At 38.9% G+C, this 19,491-nt stretch overlaps 1 protein-coding gene and 1 long non-coding RNA gene across 2 annotated transcripts in view; both read left to right on the top strand.

The window, feature by feature from the left end:
- The first annotated feature begins 5,926 nt into the window (after nt 1-5,926).
- Nucleotides 5,927-10,891, top strand: LOC112846089 (uncharacterized). The gene is made up of 3 exons (XR_003218913.1): nt 5,927-6,045; nt 9,562-9,649; nt 10,671-10,891. It is a non-coding gene; the product is annotated as an uncharacterized LOC112846089 (long non-coding RNA).
- Nucleotides 10,892-15,726: 4,835 nt separating this feature from the next.
- LOC109201252 (coxsackievirus and adenovirus receptor) overlaps nt 15,727-19,491 on the top strand; it is a 98,483-nt gene continuing 94,718 nt past the window's right edge. Inside the window, exon 1 of the mRNA XM_025905323.1 lies at nt 15,727-16,207. Within this exon, the coding sequence (XP_025761108.1) occupies nt 16,162-16,207 (46 nt within the window). The 5' untranslated portion in view covers nt 15,727-16,161. The remainder of the gene's footprint in view (nt 16,208-19,491) is intronic.

The following is a 19,491-nucleotide window of genomic DNA, read 5'->3' as shown; positions in this document are numbered from 1 at the left end:
TTTCATGCATTTCAATTCTTACCTTTCAGTTTATTTGATTTATTTACACATTAAATTGGTATTTTTTTAATCATTTAATATATAACAACAAGAGGACTGATAAATAGATATTTCCAAATGATGCCTAGAGCACCTCGTGGTTTTGTTTGAGAGTGGATGCTCTGCTGTGGTGACAACAGAACAGAGCATTAAAAGGTCACTCTCAATTCAATAATCCATCTACCATCAACCAGGAAGGAGCTCCACCTGTCTCTACATGTTTTCTCTGTGGATGTTTCTGCTGCTTCTTTGTCCCTCACTGTAAACAGATGTACTGAGAGACTCCTGCACTGATGTTTCATAGGAAAGTCCAAACAGCCTCGCTGGGTCTCCATAAAGAACAAAGATTTGCTCTCTGTGGCTCCAACTGTCAGAAAGCCAAAAGGCAGGTACGAGTAATGGGACCAAAAGCCAACAAAAAGCATTCTAAAGAGAAGCGCGACTTCATAAGAATTCAGTTTTATTTCACGTCTTAACCATCAATGTGTGACAGGAGTGAGAGTGTCATGCGTGGGGTCCATTGCAATCAGAGGGAGAGGAGGGTTATTGCTGGGCAGAAAATGCTGGCAGAAAGTTGTAGGTTGACAAAATGTATGCTTACTTGAAAAGCAGGAAGTCAAGCCCTTCGAGAGGAGCCAACCAAGTGAATGTCCAGGTGAGTGGCGAAGGTAAGTGTGGAAAAATGTCTGACCTTTTTGCTCTTTGGTTAGTGATATGGAGGTAGGCGGTGTGCAGGAGGGCAGTAAGGACAGAAGTAAAGTTTTACCTACTGCCGGTGTAATGAAGGGAATCATCGAGCTAAAAAGACTGACAGGTAAGGAGCAGCAGTTACTTAATGGCAAAGCAGAGCAGGTAATGGAGTTTATCACTACTATGTTGGACTATTGTTGCACCACAAACTTGTAAAGAAACCCCCTGGCTTATTAAAGAGTCTGGGCCTGAGCCCATTCAGCTTGTGATATTCCAGCTGTTGATCAGCACCACGGACAGCACTCACACACATTGATATTCAAGCTTATGTTTTAAACTCACACCATCTTCTATAACCAGACCAGCAGTGGTTAAAATAGATTCTGATTTGCTAAATTAACATAAAGAGAGCTGCAAGTAACTTTTAAAGGTGTGATATGATTGACCGAGAGTATTTTAGAACTTGAATAGTTCCATAAATGTATTATTGCCATCTACAATATAGCAAAAAATGGATAAGTGGAAAAAAATGGATGAATGGAATTTCTTCCTGTAATCACTTTATGTTTAAAAATGCCTCTAGCATCCAGTGCACTGCTAAGCACTTTGTTCATATGTTATTAGAGCAGATGCATGAAGCACATGTCTAAATATAACCATTTCAATCACAAGTGACTGAAAGTCAGAGATCTGTCTGTCACTTCCAACAGTTTTAGGTGAACTGTGTGTTTCGTCAAACATGGTGTAATTATTCTCTGGTGAAAAGTGCACTACTTTTTTGAAATCACATGGAAACAACACCTGCCTAAACATTTGCCAACACATAGTTTCCATGTTATGACCATAGAAATGGGAGCAGGGAGGAGCACAAAACAGGATTTACTGAATTTCAGAAGAACACATAAGTTTGAAAATCCAAAAAGTTCTTTAACACTCACACTCTCCACAACTTATTTAATTACCATCTCAAAAATATGTGTAAATGAAGAGAATCTTTATCCACAGTGACACTGAGGTGCGATCGTGGCTCAAGAGTTGGCAGTTCATCTTGTAATCGGAAGGTTGCTGGTTCAAGCCCCGGCTCGGACAGACCCGGTCTTTGTGTCCTTGGGCACGATACTTCACCTTCACCGCCTGGTGGTGGTCAGAGGGCCCGGTGGCGCCAGTGTCCGGCAGCCACGCCTCTGTCAGTAGACCCCAGGGTGGCTGTGGCTGCATTTTCAGTAGATACAGACATATTTATTATGTTAATGTATTTTAATCAAACTATGACAGGATCATTGATGATCTTCTTGTATCCATGTTAGTGTTTAAAGTCCAACATCTCCCTCTAGTGGCCATATATAAACCACGTGTGAGGATGGTGTTAATGTAAAATGTGAATCATAGTGTTCCAGTCAGTCATCAGTGTGTCTCTGCACAGCTGTAATTAAAATGTGTTCAGAGGGCCTCAGTGTCTGAATGGTTCCAGTTCAGCTCCATAACAGCAGCGTCCCTGGTTTGATTCCTGTGTTTCAGCTCATATCTGCCTCTCTCACTGAGGGGGACATGTCAGGAACGCAGAGCAAAATTAGGATAGGTCAGGTTAATGACACAATATACACAGAGGGATAACGAGGATATGAGTCACAGGAGGAGGGCACAGCTGGGAGTTTTCAAACATAAGACAAGAGGAAGCAAAACAGACTGCACTGACAAAGGACAGGGACTATCAAAATAAAACAGGAAATATGACAGACTAAACCTACACTAAACATGAGGGGCACATGAACAAAGCCAAAGACCTATAAATCACAGAACAAAGGACTAGGGGTAGACACAAAACAGAAACCACTGCTATTAAGTGCTCTTCTATTTTAGCAATCAAACCACAAAGAAATAAAAAAATAAAGATACAAAACTCAAAACGCTGGGTCACCGACCCAGGACCGAAACAGGACGTCGACTACATCGTGGGGCGATCGTGGCTCAAGAGTTGGCAGTTCGTCTTGTAATCGGAAGGTTGCTGGTTCGAGCCGCAACTCCCACAGTCTCGGTCATTGTGTCCTTGGGGAAGACCCTTCACCCGTTGCCTACTGGTGGTGGTCAGAGGGCCGGTGGCGCAAGTGTCCGGCAGCCTCGCCTCTGTCAGTACGCCCGAGGGCAGCTGTGGCTACAATGTAGCTTGGCATTACCAGTGTGTGAATGTGTGTGTGAATGACTGAATGCAGTGTAAAGCGCTTTGGGGTCCTTGGGGACTAAGTATAGCGATGTACAAATACAGGCCATTTACATGGAAATAGATTTGTTCATGAACTAAACTACAGCTCAATGAGACCAGAGGAAATTTGAGTTTCAGGGGTGGATAGATATTCAGGTACATAAGATGTAATGAGAATATATTTCCACAATTTTAGGTTTTTACTGGTCTGTTTCTTTGAAATAATTCAAAGTTCAGTAGGCAAAAAAAAAAAGAAAAAAGAAAGAAATTCAGGACATGCAGTGTGTCGGTAAGTGACAGGCAGCTAACCTTTTCTCCAAGCAAATCGAAAAAGTCAGTCTCCCACTCACTGCCTTTGAACCAATAGAAAAGCTGGTGCTCAGAGGACCAGACTTACTTGGTGTCAGTGAGAGAAATGAAAAAAAGCTGAAATGAGTGAGAAGGACGATGAAGGAAACATCTGTGCTGTGTCTGCTCTGTAAGTAGAATCTCTGTGTTTGTTTGAATTCTTGTACTTTGACTGTCTGCTCTCCTGATAACTGATGATGGAGGAGAAGACATGAAAAACAAATCAGGCTGAATTCAAGTTCAAAACACCACGAGGACCAACTGCAGGTCTGAACTGACTCTTTATCTTTGCTCAGGAGTCGAGGAAACACAGCAGGCAGTGAAAAGATCAAATCATTCACTCATTATATCAACACAGCTGCACAGTGGACACATGACTTTACTGTGGTAGTTAAAAGTAGTGATCACTGTGTCTATACTCGATCTTTAGTCACTGCACATAATGATCACTTTAAATGTTGTTTGTTTTTGGATAAAAAACTGGAGTAGAGGATCATAAAAAGTCCAAACTAGGTGAATACCTTTATGGTAACAACAAATTTCAACAAGGGATTATGAAAATGGATAGATTTTCAGTGTTTTGTAGTCCAAACTTCATTGAAACATGTTGCATCAAATAGAAAATGTGCAGATGTATCACAGAGAGACAAGTTTGTGTGTTTGTCAGCTGTTTGTGTGGAGTTGTTCTTTATGTTCACCTCAAATCAACCTGAGTGTCATTTCTCTTTAGTTCTGATCTCACTGCTGAGCTGCACAACAAACCAAGGTCAGTAACCTTCTTCTGTCACAGTTTAAACCTGAGAAATGCTCACTGATATGACCTGATTGGGTTCATGTTTCAGAATGGAGCTCACATATAAAACAGATGTAATGAAATATTAAGATAAGATAAGATAAGATAAGATAAGATAAGAGATAAGATAAGACAAAACTTTATTAATCCCTCGGGTGGGTTCCTCTGGGAAATTCGGTTTCCAAAAGCACAGCACCGACAGAAATTACAGAGCGTGAGCAGAATATTATGTATACACACATATAAATACAGAGACATATATAAATAAAATATACGAAGGGGATAAATAGAATAACACCTCACGACAGTGGAGTTTACTGGTGTGAGTCCAGAGAGGGTCCCATCAGTAACATGGTTAACCTGACAGTCACTGGTAAGCTGAGTGTGTGGAGTTAGTGTTGATGAAGCTGTGTGTAAATGGATGAAATGCTGTAGTTTGTCTCTGTGTTGAGGTGGATCAGTGATCCTGCAGAGTCCTGTCCTCCCTGTGATGGAGGGAGATGACGTCACTCTGCTCTGTAAAACAAAGACCACTCCCTCCAACCTCCCAGCTGCTTTCTATAAAGATGGCTCCCTCATCAGGAAGCAGCCTACAGGTCACATGACCATCCAGCATGTTTCCAGGTCTGATGAAGGCCTCTACAAGTGTGACATCAGCGGTCATGGAGAGTCTCCATCCAGCTGGATCACTGTCACAGGTGACACACTCACCTGTCTGTGTTTCTGCAGCTTTCAACATTCACAATGTGACGACAACTTAATGACTGTGTTTGCTTTATTTTAGACAAACACACCACCACACCTCCACCTACATCCACACCTCCACCTACATCCACACCTCTTCCTGTTCTCTCTGTGTTGTCATGTGTTGAATCAGTCTGTGTTGTGGTTCTACTGGTGTTACTGGTTCTGCTGATGAGACGATGTGTTCACAGGAAACCTGAAGGTGAGACTCAGACTTTCGGATTTTAAACATGTTGGTTATGTGAACCTGCACATTATACTATTTATATTTATTGTGATTGATGGTTTTGCATTTAAAGTTTTTCTCCAATATAACTAATGTCATTTGTTATGTTATACTTATTTTAAATTTTCAGCTTTCTTAAAATTTCATATCACTTTACAGTGAAATCTCTGAAATTTATTTTCAAATTGAATAATTTCACCAGATCGAGACAATGCTAAAGAAGATAACATCCAGTATACTGACTTGCATGTGTGTGTGTCTGTGTGTGTGTGTGTGTGTGTGTGTGTGTGTGTGTGTGTGTGTGTGTGTGTAAAACAGTAATATCTTTAAGAAGTATGAACCGGTCATTGGACGCAGAGATTACATTTCCCTTTGAAACTAAAGTTATATGAAGATATTATGTGAGGATGATCAGAAATGTATTTATTAAGTCAAGTTTTGTTATAACAGGGACCTGAACAGAATATTAATGTGATGCAAGAGTTTAACTTTTACAGTTCTTTGTTATATGTTAAAGCTTCAATGGCACATTTTTATTTTGTTTTTTTGTTTCCTTTGTCCGAACTGTAATAACTTGATCATCATAATTCAGTTATTGAAGTCTGTAAAGTCTCACTCTGTGCTTACTGAGTGATGTTCTTTGCATGCTGACCTCTGTGTTTGTTTCTGTGGTTAACAGAAGCTAACACCTCTGCTGTTGTACAGTTTCCTTTTCATGATCTTAAAAAAATTACCTACATGTGTTGGTTGATGAGGTGTTAGAAAAAAAATTAATCCTTACGTAAAGTAAACTTTAAAAACTACTTTTATTCATAGTTTGCTTTAAGTTTTAGTTTTACTTAAGATTTAACTGACTTCACTGCTTTATATTCATGTCACACCAACGTTTTTTTGTGTTTTATTGTGCAGAGAATGATGCAGCAGTAATCTACTCAGCAGTGAGAACGGAAGACGTCAGTTATAGTCGAACCATCAAAGATAAGAAAACCAGATCACAGATGAGAGGTACATTTTTTTGTCTCCTGTCTGTGGTGATGTGAGTTTGTCTGTCTGATCCAGCAGAAACGTTCGGGGAAGCTTTTTGAAAAAACTGACAGATTTACTGAGTAAAGAAAATAAATAGCAGAAGTGGATGAGCATCTAATGCTCAAGTCTCTTAGAAAAGTCTTAGAAAATCTTAGACTTCAATTTACTAATATTTGTCAGGATGCCATAACTAACAAAAACAACCTCAAACAAACTGGATTTAGAGAGATTTTTAACATGCCGAACAACTTAAGAGGCCTTATTAGATATTATATTATCATAATTGATAAGTGTACCTACCACACCCAGGTTTGTTTTTGCGTCCATGAATGTTGATCAAACAGAGACTGCCTGTGGTGAGACTACATTTGACACTGTTCAGACTTTTCGTGCCTCCCATGATTTGCAAGCAAACAGTATGAACTCTTACAGATCACAAAAATTCCACTGTTCCCTCCAACATGATCCCAAAGTTTGTGCTCCTCTTGGAGGACACACCTAAAGTTTTCTTTGTTTCATACCAGACCTTAATTAATAACATAGACTCAGCCTCAATTTTAGCTTATATAGGCAAGAAGTCAGGTGTGTTACAACTTTTGTTAGATATCACACAACCAACAAATGATTACCTTCATAAAAGGTAGATTCAGAGTCTAAACAAAGATACTGAGATTAATGGGATTTAAAATAAGATAAGATAAGAAAGATAAGATAAAACTTTATTAATCCCTCGGGAGGGTTCTTCTGGGAAATTCGGTTTCCAAATAGCACAGCACCAACAGAAGTTACAGAATGTGAGCAGAATACCATATATACACACATATAAATACAGAGACATATATAAATAAGAGAATAAAAAAGGGATAAATAAAATAAATAGGAATCAGAATACAAGGGAATTGCACATTTCAAGTATTGAAGTCTATTGCACCTCTGTTTATTAACAAAAACTATTGCACAGTGAAAAGGCACTACAGCCTACTTGTTCCCCCCTCCTCTGTCCCCGTTTCCCCTCCAGAGAGGAGTTAAACAGTTTGATGGCCTGTGGGACAAAGGACTTTTTAAGTCTGCAGGTCCTTGACTTTGGCAGAAGCAACCTGTCACTGAACAGACTCCTCTGGTTGTTTATGGCTGTGTGCAGAGGATGCAGAGGATGCCCAGCATGGTCCATAATGTCCATATTGCACCTTAATTTGTTTTTATATAAGTGTGTGGAATCAGTCTTCAGTTGAATGTTTTTTTAATAGGCAAAAAATACTTAAATAAGTAAATGGCGAGTCGAATTTTTGTCTTTTTTTTCTATTTTTACTGATCCGAAAATTGATCCGATCCGTGACTTAAAACCGTGACCCGATCCGAACCGTGAGATTTTTGATCCATTGCACCACTAGTAAATTGCCATCTTGCTTTGGGGCACACATGTTGTTAGCAGGGTGAATGTTAAGATGAAGTGTATAAAGAGACAACTGTTATACGATTAATCTTTGCAACTACTTAAAAATGTTCTGCATGTAAAACCACAGCAGCTCCTTCCTGTAGTCTGAAGCTGATGACACTTCTCTGTTCTGGTTTGGCCAAGTACAGAGTTCATATCGTGAGAACTTGCTCTGTGGTTCCTTGTGTCAGTTTGCACTGAAATAGGTGTCAGATCTGTGGTTGTGCACTTCAACCAGTTACAGTAGTTGTTGTTTCTCAATAGCAGTGTTAGGAAAAAAACAGTGAAAAGCAAAAACTATTTATAAAAGTTATGAGTTAATCTTTGGAAAACCAACATAATAATGTATTTTTATCTGTGGTCTAACTGCTCTATACTGTCTCCATAACCTGGTACCCCAGTTTTGACCAAATTATGTGGGGTATTGTATTCAATGTAAAGTAGATCCACAAATGTTCTGTTGTTTGCAGTTATCTTATAACAATTTTGATATGACCACACTGGCTGAATGTAAATTGTGTTTCGAGGCTTGCTTTTTTAAGGACAAGTGATGTCACTGTTGATGTCCCTCATCACGGATGAAGGTGAAGTGTCACTGTTTCAGAAACTGATTCAGACGTTGGTAAGAACATGTATAACACACAACAGATGTTGGAGCCTGCTGAAGGAGACAATAAATAAAGACTCTATCTTATCAAGTATTCATGGTGTCTCAATCTGGCCATCACTACTGTCAACTAGGGATGGGTATTGATAAGATTTTCACGATTCCGATTCCATTTTCAATTCTGTCTAACGATTCGATTCTTTATCGATTCTTTTTAAAAAAGCAGAACACTAAGGTTGATTAGCTTAGAACTTTGTTTTATATCTTCTCTTTGAACAAGATAGAAATTTAGGAGTAACATGGCCTTACAAACCCAACAGTGAGATCTTAAGAGATCCACAGCCTACGGCTCTTCAAAGTGGTGTCACAGGGTCCCCAGGAAAAAAACTTGTAAATGTAAAATAATAAAATAAATATTCTTCTGTAGCAATAACAACGTATAACATAAATTATTCTGTAGCAATTACACAAGAATATCCAGTAATGTCCCTGCCTACAATTAAACACATTCACTTACCGAAAATCGGGGGCATCTGCTGTGGCAAATGGGTGCAAGCCTTTGACCACAAACTTAGTCACTGCTCGGTGACATTCGTCTATCCTGGCCTGAAAGGAGACGCTACCGGTAGACTGCAGCTAGAACTGCCAGCATCTGAGCCAGCCAGACTCTGTCTGTCTCATCATGGTCACCTAAATGCACAGTAATGGCAGGTTTTGTAATAAGGCAGATCGCGCTAACATAATATACACTGTTAGTTGATCATTTACCTGCCGCATTAACCGGAGAGGACGTGCAAACGTTACCGCTGCTGCTGGGTTGAGATTCACGAGTCCGGAGCGGAATTAAAAACATGACATTCATTTAAGGTTATCGCGTGTTTTGTGAGCAAATGCTTTTGCATATTCGTAGTGTTTCCTCCTTTAAATGAAATATCTACTTTGCAAGTGTTGCAAGTTGCCCTGTTGTCATCCATTCTCGTAAAGTATAACCAAACTTTTAAGCGTTTGAGCCGCTTAGGCGCCGTGTTTCCTGCCAGGTAAATGACGCTCCACAACATGGTGACGTCATTCGGTGCGACTGGAATCAATAAGGGAATCGTTTGTAAAAATGGCAAACGATTCCAAGGAATTGAAACAGTGGGAACCAGTTCTCAACCGGTGTTTCTAATCTGAGAGGCTACTGTGGGGTTGGACCACAGCAGGCTTCTTGCCAAAGCTTTGTTAGCTATTTAACAAGATTCATGATTCAAGATACCAGTAGACATCCAACAGCTTACTCCAGTCCGCCTATTAAACAATTAAATTTAGTTTTCCCACTTTTTATTTACTTTAACACTAAAGTTTTAGCCAGAGTTCATCTTCTGTTTATTTAATCTCCATACAGTATAACCATCATGAATACATTATTTTACTGTTGTTGTTGTCAAGAAATTTTCTTTTTCTTTTTCTACAGAGATTTATTCAGCTGCAGTCTACTCAGCAGTGAGAACAACAGGCATCAGTTATGAACAATTATGCTGTCACACCAAAGAGGAAAAGAGGTGCAGTTGCTTTCCATATAAATACAGCCAAGAAATGTATTTTGTTTACCAGTGTTGGAACGGCCGTTTATATATCAAACCTTTCACATAATGAGATCAGTGTGTGAACAGTAATTCCTATGTGTCATGAACTTGCTGTGTGCAGGCAGGTGAGGACCCAAACGCAAAACTCACAGAAACAGAACTGAACTCAAAAATCACCGATTTACTGCAGGCTTAACAACGATACAGAACTATACTGGGAATGATAAACTGAGGAAACACAGGGAAAATCACACAGCTTCAGGGATGAGACATCAACAACACAACACTAAGCATAGAGAACACATTAAACACTTAAATACAATAGGCAGTAACGAGGAAATGAGACACTCAAGGGGAGCACGGCTGGGAGCAATCAAACCTGATGAGACCGAGGGAAGCAAAACAGAATACATTAACCTAAGACACTGACCTTCAAAGTAAAACAGGAAACGCATCAACAGACAGAGACTCAGGGGAAACAGAGACACAGAAGAGAAGGAGCTCAAAATATAACCAGAACCTGACCCCAAAGAACATGAAAACAAGAATTAATCTAAAACAAAAGATAATAATAATCAAAACCACTGAGTCACACAAACTATAGCACTCAGGGTGAAAGGTGGGCTTCACACTTTTACACATCACCAGTTTTTCACATGTATTTTGAAAAGGCGGTAAAACTTTCATAAAGTCACCAAGCAAAAAAACAAAGAAGTGAACTAAACTAGCAAATATTTGACTTTTTAAATGCAATTTAGTGAAAATGATTAGCTGATAGTTTCAGCTCTGTGGGCTCAATGTTTGAGTTTGTTAATTTAACTTTAAATTACAGTGTGAGCTGTGTGGAGCCTTTGTGATTTGTATCTGAGCTGGTTCCCAGTAAGGTCTGAACTGGGACTGTGTGTGATGCAGAGAGGTGGAGATTGGAGGTCTTGATTAAACTACAAAGCTTGTAATCATGTTTCCTGTTGTTTGAACTGTGTGTGTTTGTGTTCAGACTTTAAACCAGAGCCAGACGTCGTCTACTCTTCACTGAAGTAGTCCACCAGTCCAACCACTGACATCCAGCTGCTGGTTTCTAACTGGTCCCCCCAGCACCTCAGACCAGAGGACATCCACATGTTGATCTTTTCTATTTTCAGTTTTCTTATCTAGATAATTATGATATTTTCAAATTCAAATTTCCTGTAAAATCATCAACAATAATAAACATATGTTAATGTGTTTTTCGCCTACAGTAAGTTTCAATGTTATTTTTGATTTAAAATATAACTCAGACACCTCGTTCTTATTCCCCCAGCAGCTATCAAGTTTATCTACATTAAAAAGCTTTTATTCTGTGTTATACATGTGGTTCTGTGGTTTCCCCAAGATGTCAGGTGGAAAATGTGACTTCTTCCGGTTTGGTTGTGGCTAACAGAAAAACACATCTTTTCTTTGTAGAAAAGAAAGAACAAGCACTTAAAGCAAAGCAGCAGAAAAAACGCAGTGGCTGGAAAATGTTGTGAATTACACAGAAACCAACCAGCAGCAGATGATGTGGCAAATTGATTTATTAACTCTTCATTTTAAGAAAAAACAAATAACCCAATTCTTTAGCAGCAGCTTCTTAAATAGTTCTTTATGTTTATTATTATTATTGATGACAAACACTACTTTTTAAAATCTTGTTCGTTTTTTGAACAAAACATTATTATTGTTTCTCCAGCTGAGATACATTCACAGTGTAACACACAGAGCTTTAACATGAACGCAGAGAGATGAACTACACTGATGAACATTTGACTCAGACTGAACTGACTCATCTCCTGAACCAGTTCAGAGACCCTCCTGTTACACCTCAGTGAAGCCTCAAAAGAAAGTGATTCACATATGAAGTCTGCTGCCATCTACTGGTATAACAGGGTGTTACAACAGAGCTGGAGCTCAATCCTAATACTGTATTGGTATTAAATAAATACAAGTGTGATAGGATTGATGCTTTGATTCTATCCCCCAAGTTCAGCATGTAGCCCACTGAAATCTGTTAAATAAATATATTTTTTAATTAAAAAACAAAACAAAAAGCACTATAGAAAATGTATGTTATTTATATCTTTTCAAATAACAGAAGTTAAACCAAAGCACTTTAGAGTCAGGAACTGTTATAGTCTAGGTCTCTAAAAAAAAGTTTTAAAAAACTTAAAAACCTAAAAATATGTGTTAATTAATTATTGCGGTTAACCCTCTCAGGCTGAAATTAAACTTTTTGTTGCTAATGCACAACCAGGTCCTGCAGTGGCACTTCTGAGTAAAAAGAACTCATAAAATATGTATGTGGGGTAATCAGGTTGTTGGTTTTTAACTGTTGCAAATCAGCAACGCCTGCCCTGAGAGGGTTAAATTCACAGTGATTTAGTGGTCAATACATGTTTTTTGAATTTTCAAATAGATGATGATTCATCTCATAAATCGTGATTTATTTCCCCAACATAAGTTGCCTTTACAGCTGCTGATTGGTTCCCCATTAAAAACTGGCTGTTTTAAAAACCCTGGTGCCAGCAGTTGTTCTCATGGCAGCAACTGGCAGCAGCAGACCTGTACTTGGCCTCCAAACCCTCAGTAATCAATTTTGTGTGTCTTTTGAGAATAAATTGGTTTTGCATGTAGTGTTGAAAATACTCTTTAGTTTGGTTTTGTTTCACACAGAGCTAGGTTGCACTTCTTTGGAATAGCTTTATTATTTTGGTCTTTGTTCACTCCAGAGTTAATGCTTTCAGTTTTGGTGTTATTGGTAGCATGAAACTCACCTTATGTTATATTGGCTTTTGGGTCTGGCTTTGGGGACTGGGGCAGTGACACCTTTTTTAACCCTTATGTTGGTCCTCCTAGACAAAGACTTAAGATTTAACGTTCAGAAATCTATCAGATGACCACAGAAGTAATTTGGGTTTAAGTGCCTTTCATCAAAACAACGATTCTTGGTGTGGTAACTGGGCTGGTGCAGCAAAGCAGTGAATGTGGTAAGTTGCCGTCCTTCAAATTCTGTTCTGTCTGCTTTTGCACTTTTTTTTTTTTTTGCTAATCTTGCAATTTTGGCGTCTACGCCATCAGCGCTCATGTCTAATCCACACTTCCCCAAAGCTGCCAGCTGTGGTGAGTGACAGAGACTTTGTTTGTGCTCTTTCGGAGACAGGGAAAAATATGGTCAGACACTGCTAACCCCAGTTCCAAAGGTCCATGGCACAAATGACAAGGTCAAGAAGTTAAAGTAAATATATTTCACAGCATGTCTTTCATGCCTTTTTAGAAAAAGGTGCCTATTTTTCAATTAGTGGATTTGCAAAATACTCAGTAAATATTATTATTGGGAATCTGCCCAAATCTACTAGGAAAGTCTTTAATGTGTCCACAGTCACACCACCTCCTTCCCTTCCTCTTACCACTCTCACCTGTCCTATGTGCCCATTGAATCTGGAAGCCAGAGTGACGAGTGAGTTTGTAAAGTTCAATCATGTCTCTGTGAAGCACATGAGGCCACACTGACAGTAATCCCCTGCAGCAGACAGCACCATCAGCTCTACCACCAGATCTAACATTTCCCATAATAACAGACGGTGATCACTGAGTGATGAAACATCCTACTGATCATTTTACTTTTTTTCCAGATGAACAATTTCTGTGATGTTCTTAATAAGGTAAATATATTATTAAAGTGTCAAGATCACTATGCATACTTCACTGTATTTGGTGCTACAAGGGTGGAGAAAGTCGCTTAAGCAGTGTGAGTCTGGATGCCCCAGTGGGTCATGAAGGTACTACAGGTGGGCCACAGTAAAAACTGAAATTCAGGTTGAAATAAGTCACAGGTGTGTTAAATTACGCATTAATCTGAATGTATTTATTTATATAAAAAGTGAATTAAAAATAAAAGGTGGAGAGCTTGTGACATCACTGACTACTCTGACCTATATTTACTGCTCTGTAAGAACAGGTCTCTATTGTCACTTTTACGAGAACAATGAAACACATTGAAGTTTGTGGTCAGTGGCAGGTGGGTCACACATTGACTTTAACACTTTGCGTATGATTAATTAGATTGAGGATTTAGCTTTGGGTGGAGTGTGTGGGATTTTCTGTTTTTTGAGTGGGAGGAACATTATTCTTGTTTTTTGGGAATTGGTGACTTAAAATATTTTCAGTTTTAGTATTTGGACTTGAACTGCAGAATAATGCAGCAAATGTTTACACAATTACTTACATATTATTATGTAGCTGCAGCTGGCTGCTCAGCTTTGCACTTTTTGATGGACTCAAAGAGATCTGAAGTTTTCTTTTGTCCTTTACAACAAATCTCACACGTAGGAAATCAAAGTTCTTTGTTGGTTTTAAGTAATTAGAATATATCAAAGCTCAAATGTTTTATGGTTATGTATTTGTTCATTTTAAAGAAATACAGATTTGCTAAAATCCCCTGAAACACTGTTCCTGTTTTATTTCCAGTCACTAATTCCAAAGTGTTTACTGTTAATCTGGTACACACAATAACAAGAATCTTTGAAACCACTTCACAAACAGAGAGATGATAACAAAGCAACAGAAACATTTTTAAAAATAGCTCCATGTTTAGGTAGAGCTTCTTTTAGAGATGATAAATGTACGTAAACTGTACACACTAGCAGGAAATCAACTCACACAGAGTCCATCTGTACCAATAATACTCGCTAAACCAGTTTGACAGGATACTGATGAACACACAAACACACACAAACACACACACACACATGCAAACACACACATACTCAGTGCTGCTGATGATCGGATGATTGTGATCAGTAAATCATTGATCTAACTGTCAGATCATTGTGAGGTGACGACTTCATGAAGGATTTTCACGTCTTTCTGAGATTCACTTCTCCACAAACTCAAAGCTGACTTTAAAGATTCCTCCAGATGTTTTCAGAGTAAACACCACCTGATCCATGTGTTATTGTTTTATTTTTTTCAGGAAGAATAGATCTTTGCTGTAACTTGCTTGAGCAGTTATCCCACGTAGTCAGCATTCAGTTTACTGAGAAAGCACTTTGCAACCACTACTTGTTTCTGTTTCTGTATTCACAGACGTCCACAGACTTGGCAAAGTTTTGTCTGTAGACACTGACAGCTGGAGTGGGCAGTGTAAAACTGATTAATTTTGTTTTTAAATTAATTGTAACTTTTTTTCTGATTTAAATCTGTTTTTCAACCCTGAAGATGTTTCCTGACATGATTGTGGTTATGAGCTGATGACGTTATGCTGAGAAAAACTACCAGATGGAGACAAGAACAGAATAAAGTAAGTGGTTTTGATCACAGTTCCCCTTGTGGGACTAATAAAGGTATATCTTCTCTTATCTTTTGTTTTGTTTTCTTACATTTATGAACAATTTTTTCTCCATCTATTGTTGTTGTTACCTTCGCCAAGGAGGTTATGTGTTTAGTAGCACTAGCATGTCTAGTAGGGAGTAATATCTGGGATTCTATATATCATGTTACTTTGGACCTCTGAGCTTTTCCTAAAATTTATTTTATCTTTTAAACTTTGAATAAATTGTTTGCATTCACATTCAGGAAATTATCCTGGCTCATAGTATTATAAGATAACATTAGTTAGACATATGCTGTAATATAATATTATATATAATATGCTTACGTTGCTCGTCTCCAGTTAGATACACATCAATACCTATTATCCATTACCTACTTCTAAATACTGTTCGCCTCATCAAAGTAAACATCTGTCATGCTGCTCTTATCTGATTCTTGTTGCACTACAAATTTCTGTACATTTAACCAGAACAAAGAAAACTAAAGGAATATATAAAAATATATAATTTTGCTCCCATAAAAGTAAATACTGCCCAGACAGAAAGCTTAATTCTCATATGAGGTTTTTGAGTTTTGTACAATTAAATATACATTGTGTATATTTTATGTGAGCCTAAGCATCTTAACTTGCATTTTTGAAATTTGTTAATCAAATATCTGAGCGTACAGTGGTTTCTCTGTGCAAGGTCACAGATCTGGGTGTGTCTGTTTAAAACAGCAGTTTACTGGTCAGTTCAGTCAGTTTGGTACAGAGGACACTTGTTACAGATCATCTTTACAGTTTTATTTGGAAACATTTACTTTTGTAAACCATATCTGTCAGAGATGGGGGTGAGGAGTTGAGCCATCCGGAGAGGCTCAGAATAGAGATGCTGCTCCTCCACATCAAAAGGAGCCAGTTGAGGTGGTTTGGGCATCTGACTAGGATTCATCTTGGACACGTCCTGGGAGAGATGTTCTTTGGATATCTCACTGGAGTGAGCCCATGCAGCAGACCCAGGACACGCTGGAGAGATTATATCTTTTGTCAGCAGGGAGAGGGAGAACTGGACTTCTCTGCTTAGGCTGCTGCCCCGGGGCCCCATATAAACAGAAGAAAATGGATGGATTGATTAATGTAAATCCTTTTTTTTCCCATCCTGATGATCAGAAGAGCGTTGAGGGTTTCAGAGATCCTTCAGAACAACAGTAAGTGTTTAAAATGACATCTTTCAGTCTTAGGTAATCTGACTGTCTGTGAGCTGCAGTGGATTAATAGACTGTCCATGTTAATCCATCTGAACCAGGATTAAAGCTTCACTTTACTGGTTACAGATGAATGTCATGTGGAGTGTAAAGCATTTGATTTACTGTTGACTGAAAAAAAAACATATTAAATGGATTCAATATGCTTTATCATCTGAAGAACCAAAAACTGTCAGACTCTGACACAGTATAAAGAGGAAGATCACATCAATCTGATTACAGTCATGTGATTTAGGAGAAGTGCTTGCAGGAGTCACATAATATGTCTGCCTCTCTTACTTCCTGTGGTTGGTTGTCCTGCTATAAACTGTTGGGCATAGATTGTTTTAGTAGTTCAGCTAGAATCATTCAATGTAGTGTTTCAGTCCAACCTCATGGTAGCAGTGTTACCTCAATATAATACTGTGGCGAGCTCAGACAAGGAGGACAGAGGTATCGTTTGATCTTGCTTCCAGCAGAGATAGCCAGGAAGCATAGCCGTTTATTAGCATTCAACAGGAAAACACCGCCGCTAACCCAAGTGCTCGGCGCGGCTCTAGCATAACAACAACAACAAAAAGGCGCTCTCTCACCAGAAAAACACACAGTCACAGAGAGAGCGCGTCACATGGTAACCATGGCAACATAACGCTGCCGCCTGAAACAACAAAACACAGCTGTCAAACAAAACCCAAACAGCCCTGGCCCGCTACAACACATTTTCAGAAGTTTAACGTTTGAAAAAAAAATTAGTATATATTTCTTATGCTTATCTTATAAAGTATAAGCTACACATACTTGTATTTGGGCACTAACTCAAAGTAAAATTTATGAAACAGCAGCCACTGACACTATAACAGTTTCATTTCTAAGCTGTGTCCCAAAACGTCGGCTGCATCCTCCGGAGGCCGCATTTGAAGGCCGATTACATCACAGCCAGGTGACGAAGGCTGTCCCAATTCGTCAAATCCTTTAAAGGCAGCCAACAAATGCGTCCTTTATTTCCCCGAATTTGAAGGATGGGTCGGGTGTGGCCTTCGTGCCCCACCATATACCAGAATTCATAGCGCGGCCCAGCCAAATTTCAGCTGCCAACAATGGCGGCCGCTACTAAGTTTTAAAATTAGTCTTATTAATCTTTCTGGGTTGCAAAATAAACTTTTAACATATTTTCAGGCGAGAAAGTAGCTGTGTAAATGGCAAATATCTGCTTGGTTTATCAAGACATTGTATATTTACAAAAGCGTGCCGACGTTTTAGGAGAAGTCTGTTACCCACCCAACTCGATAGCAAGCTGGGGGGGTTCAATGGTCACTCCAGCCGGCGCAAGCAGCAGACCCCCGACTTCATCGTTATCAGACCCTCGCTCTTTTCGCTACTCAGGTTAAAGATGATATATAAGTCACTCGGATAACATAAAAATGTAATTGTTTGCCTTTTTCGGTGTTTTATTTGTTCCGGAGTAAATCGGTTTGGCTGAGATCAAAGTTATTAGATTATTAGATTAAATAAAACTTTATTAATCCATCAGGTGGGTTCCTCCGGGATTTTCACACAGCTGAATAAACGTTAAACAGAAAACTGATTAAACAGAAGTGTAGACGATCAAGAATTTATGCCTGTTATATTTTATATAGCAAGGAGCAGATGGCCGAGTTTATTTAACTCCACCAAGACAGCGGTGACGCAAATCTGAAGGCTAGACCGTCCAATTTCACAACCTCGCACTTCCGGCCTTCTTGGTCTGCGAAGGACCCGGCTCACGTATACCGCGAAGCCCGGGTCCTCCAAAGGATGCAGCTGACGTTTTGGGACACAGTAGTGTTAACTGCCAGCAAAAAGAGAGGAAGTTAACATTTAATGGTTCCTCTTGGTCACACGTTACTCCACTTCTCTTCTGCTCAGTTTCATCACATTTGTCCTTTCTTTATTCTTTTTTTCTGTCACTGCACAAGAAGAGAAAACATAAACACCAAAAATGAAACAATAAATGAAACTAGAATTAAACAATCTTTGTTTTTTCTCCTAAGATATTTCTTTTAAATTTAAAAAAGGAAAAAAGTAAAGATTGAAATTTAAATAACTTTCTTATAAACTCACATAAAAACAAACCCTCAAGAGAGAGAAAAAACCCAAAATACATTAAATTTAAGATTTTACTATTTGGATCTATTAGCCAGTCAGCCAGTCTACGCTAACCAGAGCTATGTTAGCTCTAATAACAAGCATGAACAGACAGATGATTCAACATAAAATAAAAAAAGTAGCTCCATGTTCAAGTAGCCCTTAATTTTAGAGTTTATCAAACTTTACAGAAAGCAGAAAATCTCATTCACACATTTTTCTCACTGCTGAACCAGTTTAATATGGATAATGTACAACACACACACACACCACACCACACACGCTGAGGATTCAGTGATTAATTAGATCATTAAGTTACTAGTTTCAATTTTTATTTTATTTTGAAGTTAGGACCAACAAACACATTTTGTCACTTAAGTGTAGTTCTTTAAAACAAAGGGAGCTGAGGAAACCCAAAGCAATTAATTTACAATGAGAAACTAGAACTTCAGGTTCTACGACCCCAATAACACACAAGGGGGAGCTCTTTGATCAACATTTAAAGACACATTAACAAGGTGCCACCACAGAAACAACTTTAAGTCAAAATAACACAGAAAAATTGGGAAGATCAACCTAAAGGAGCAACATAACCATAACATGTACAGTAAAGACACTTTCCTTAGAATCAAAATGAAACAAAGTTTTCTTCCCACCTAGGTGGTTAGCTGTGCCAAGCAACCCACTTGTCCACAACAAAGTAATTTCAGCCTCAGAGATCTTGAAAGTGTGCTCAGAGTCTGGAGATGGAGCTTGCCCCTGACTCCAACTCAGATGGCATCGAGGGCTGTTAGGGTGCAAGATGATTAGAGCACATCCACATCTCCCTATTCCATTTGACCAGCTGCACTCTGTAAACCACGTCTGACAGTCTGCACAGTGCATTGTTCAACCCACTGACTCATCAGTTTGGGAGAAAGGCCATTCTTGTTCTCTGGCATAGACTCACACCTGCTGTCTAGATGCATGGCCTCTTCTCCAGGAGCGTGTCTCATAACTCAATTCAGCCAGGAACCTGGATCAAAGACGGCCTGTCTGTCATCTCATGTAACTCCCATAACTGTTCTCAGAGATTATGGAGGTAGTCCAATCTGGGTTCACTGGACAACTCTGTCTCAGGGAGA

The sequence above is a fragment of the Oreochromis niloticus genome, linkage group LG3 (genome assembly GCF_001858045.2).
Source record: "Oreochromis niloticus isolate F11D_XX linkage group LG3, O_niloticus_UMD_NMBU, whole genome shotgun sequence".
Classification (NCBI taxonomy): domain Eukaryota; kingdom Metazoa; phylum Chordata; class Actinopteri; order Cichliformes; family Cichlidae; genus Oreochromis; species Oreochromis niloticus.
This window is presented reverse-complemented; position numbering and strand designations above follow the sequence as displayed.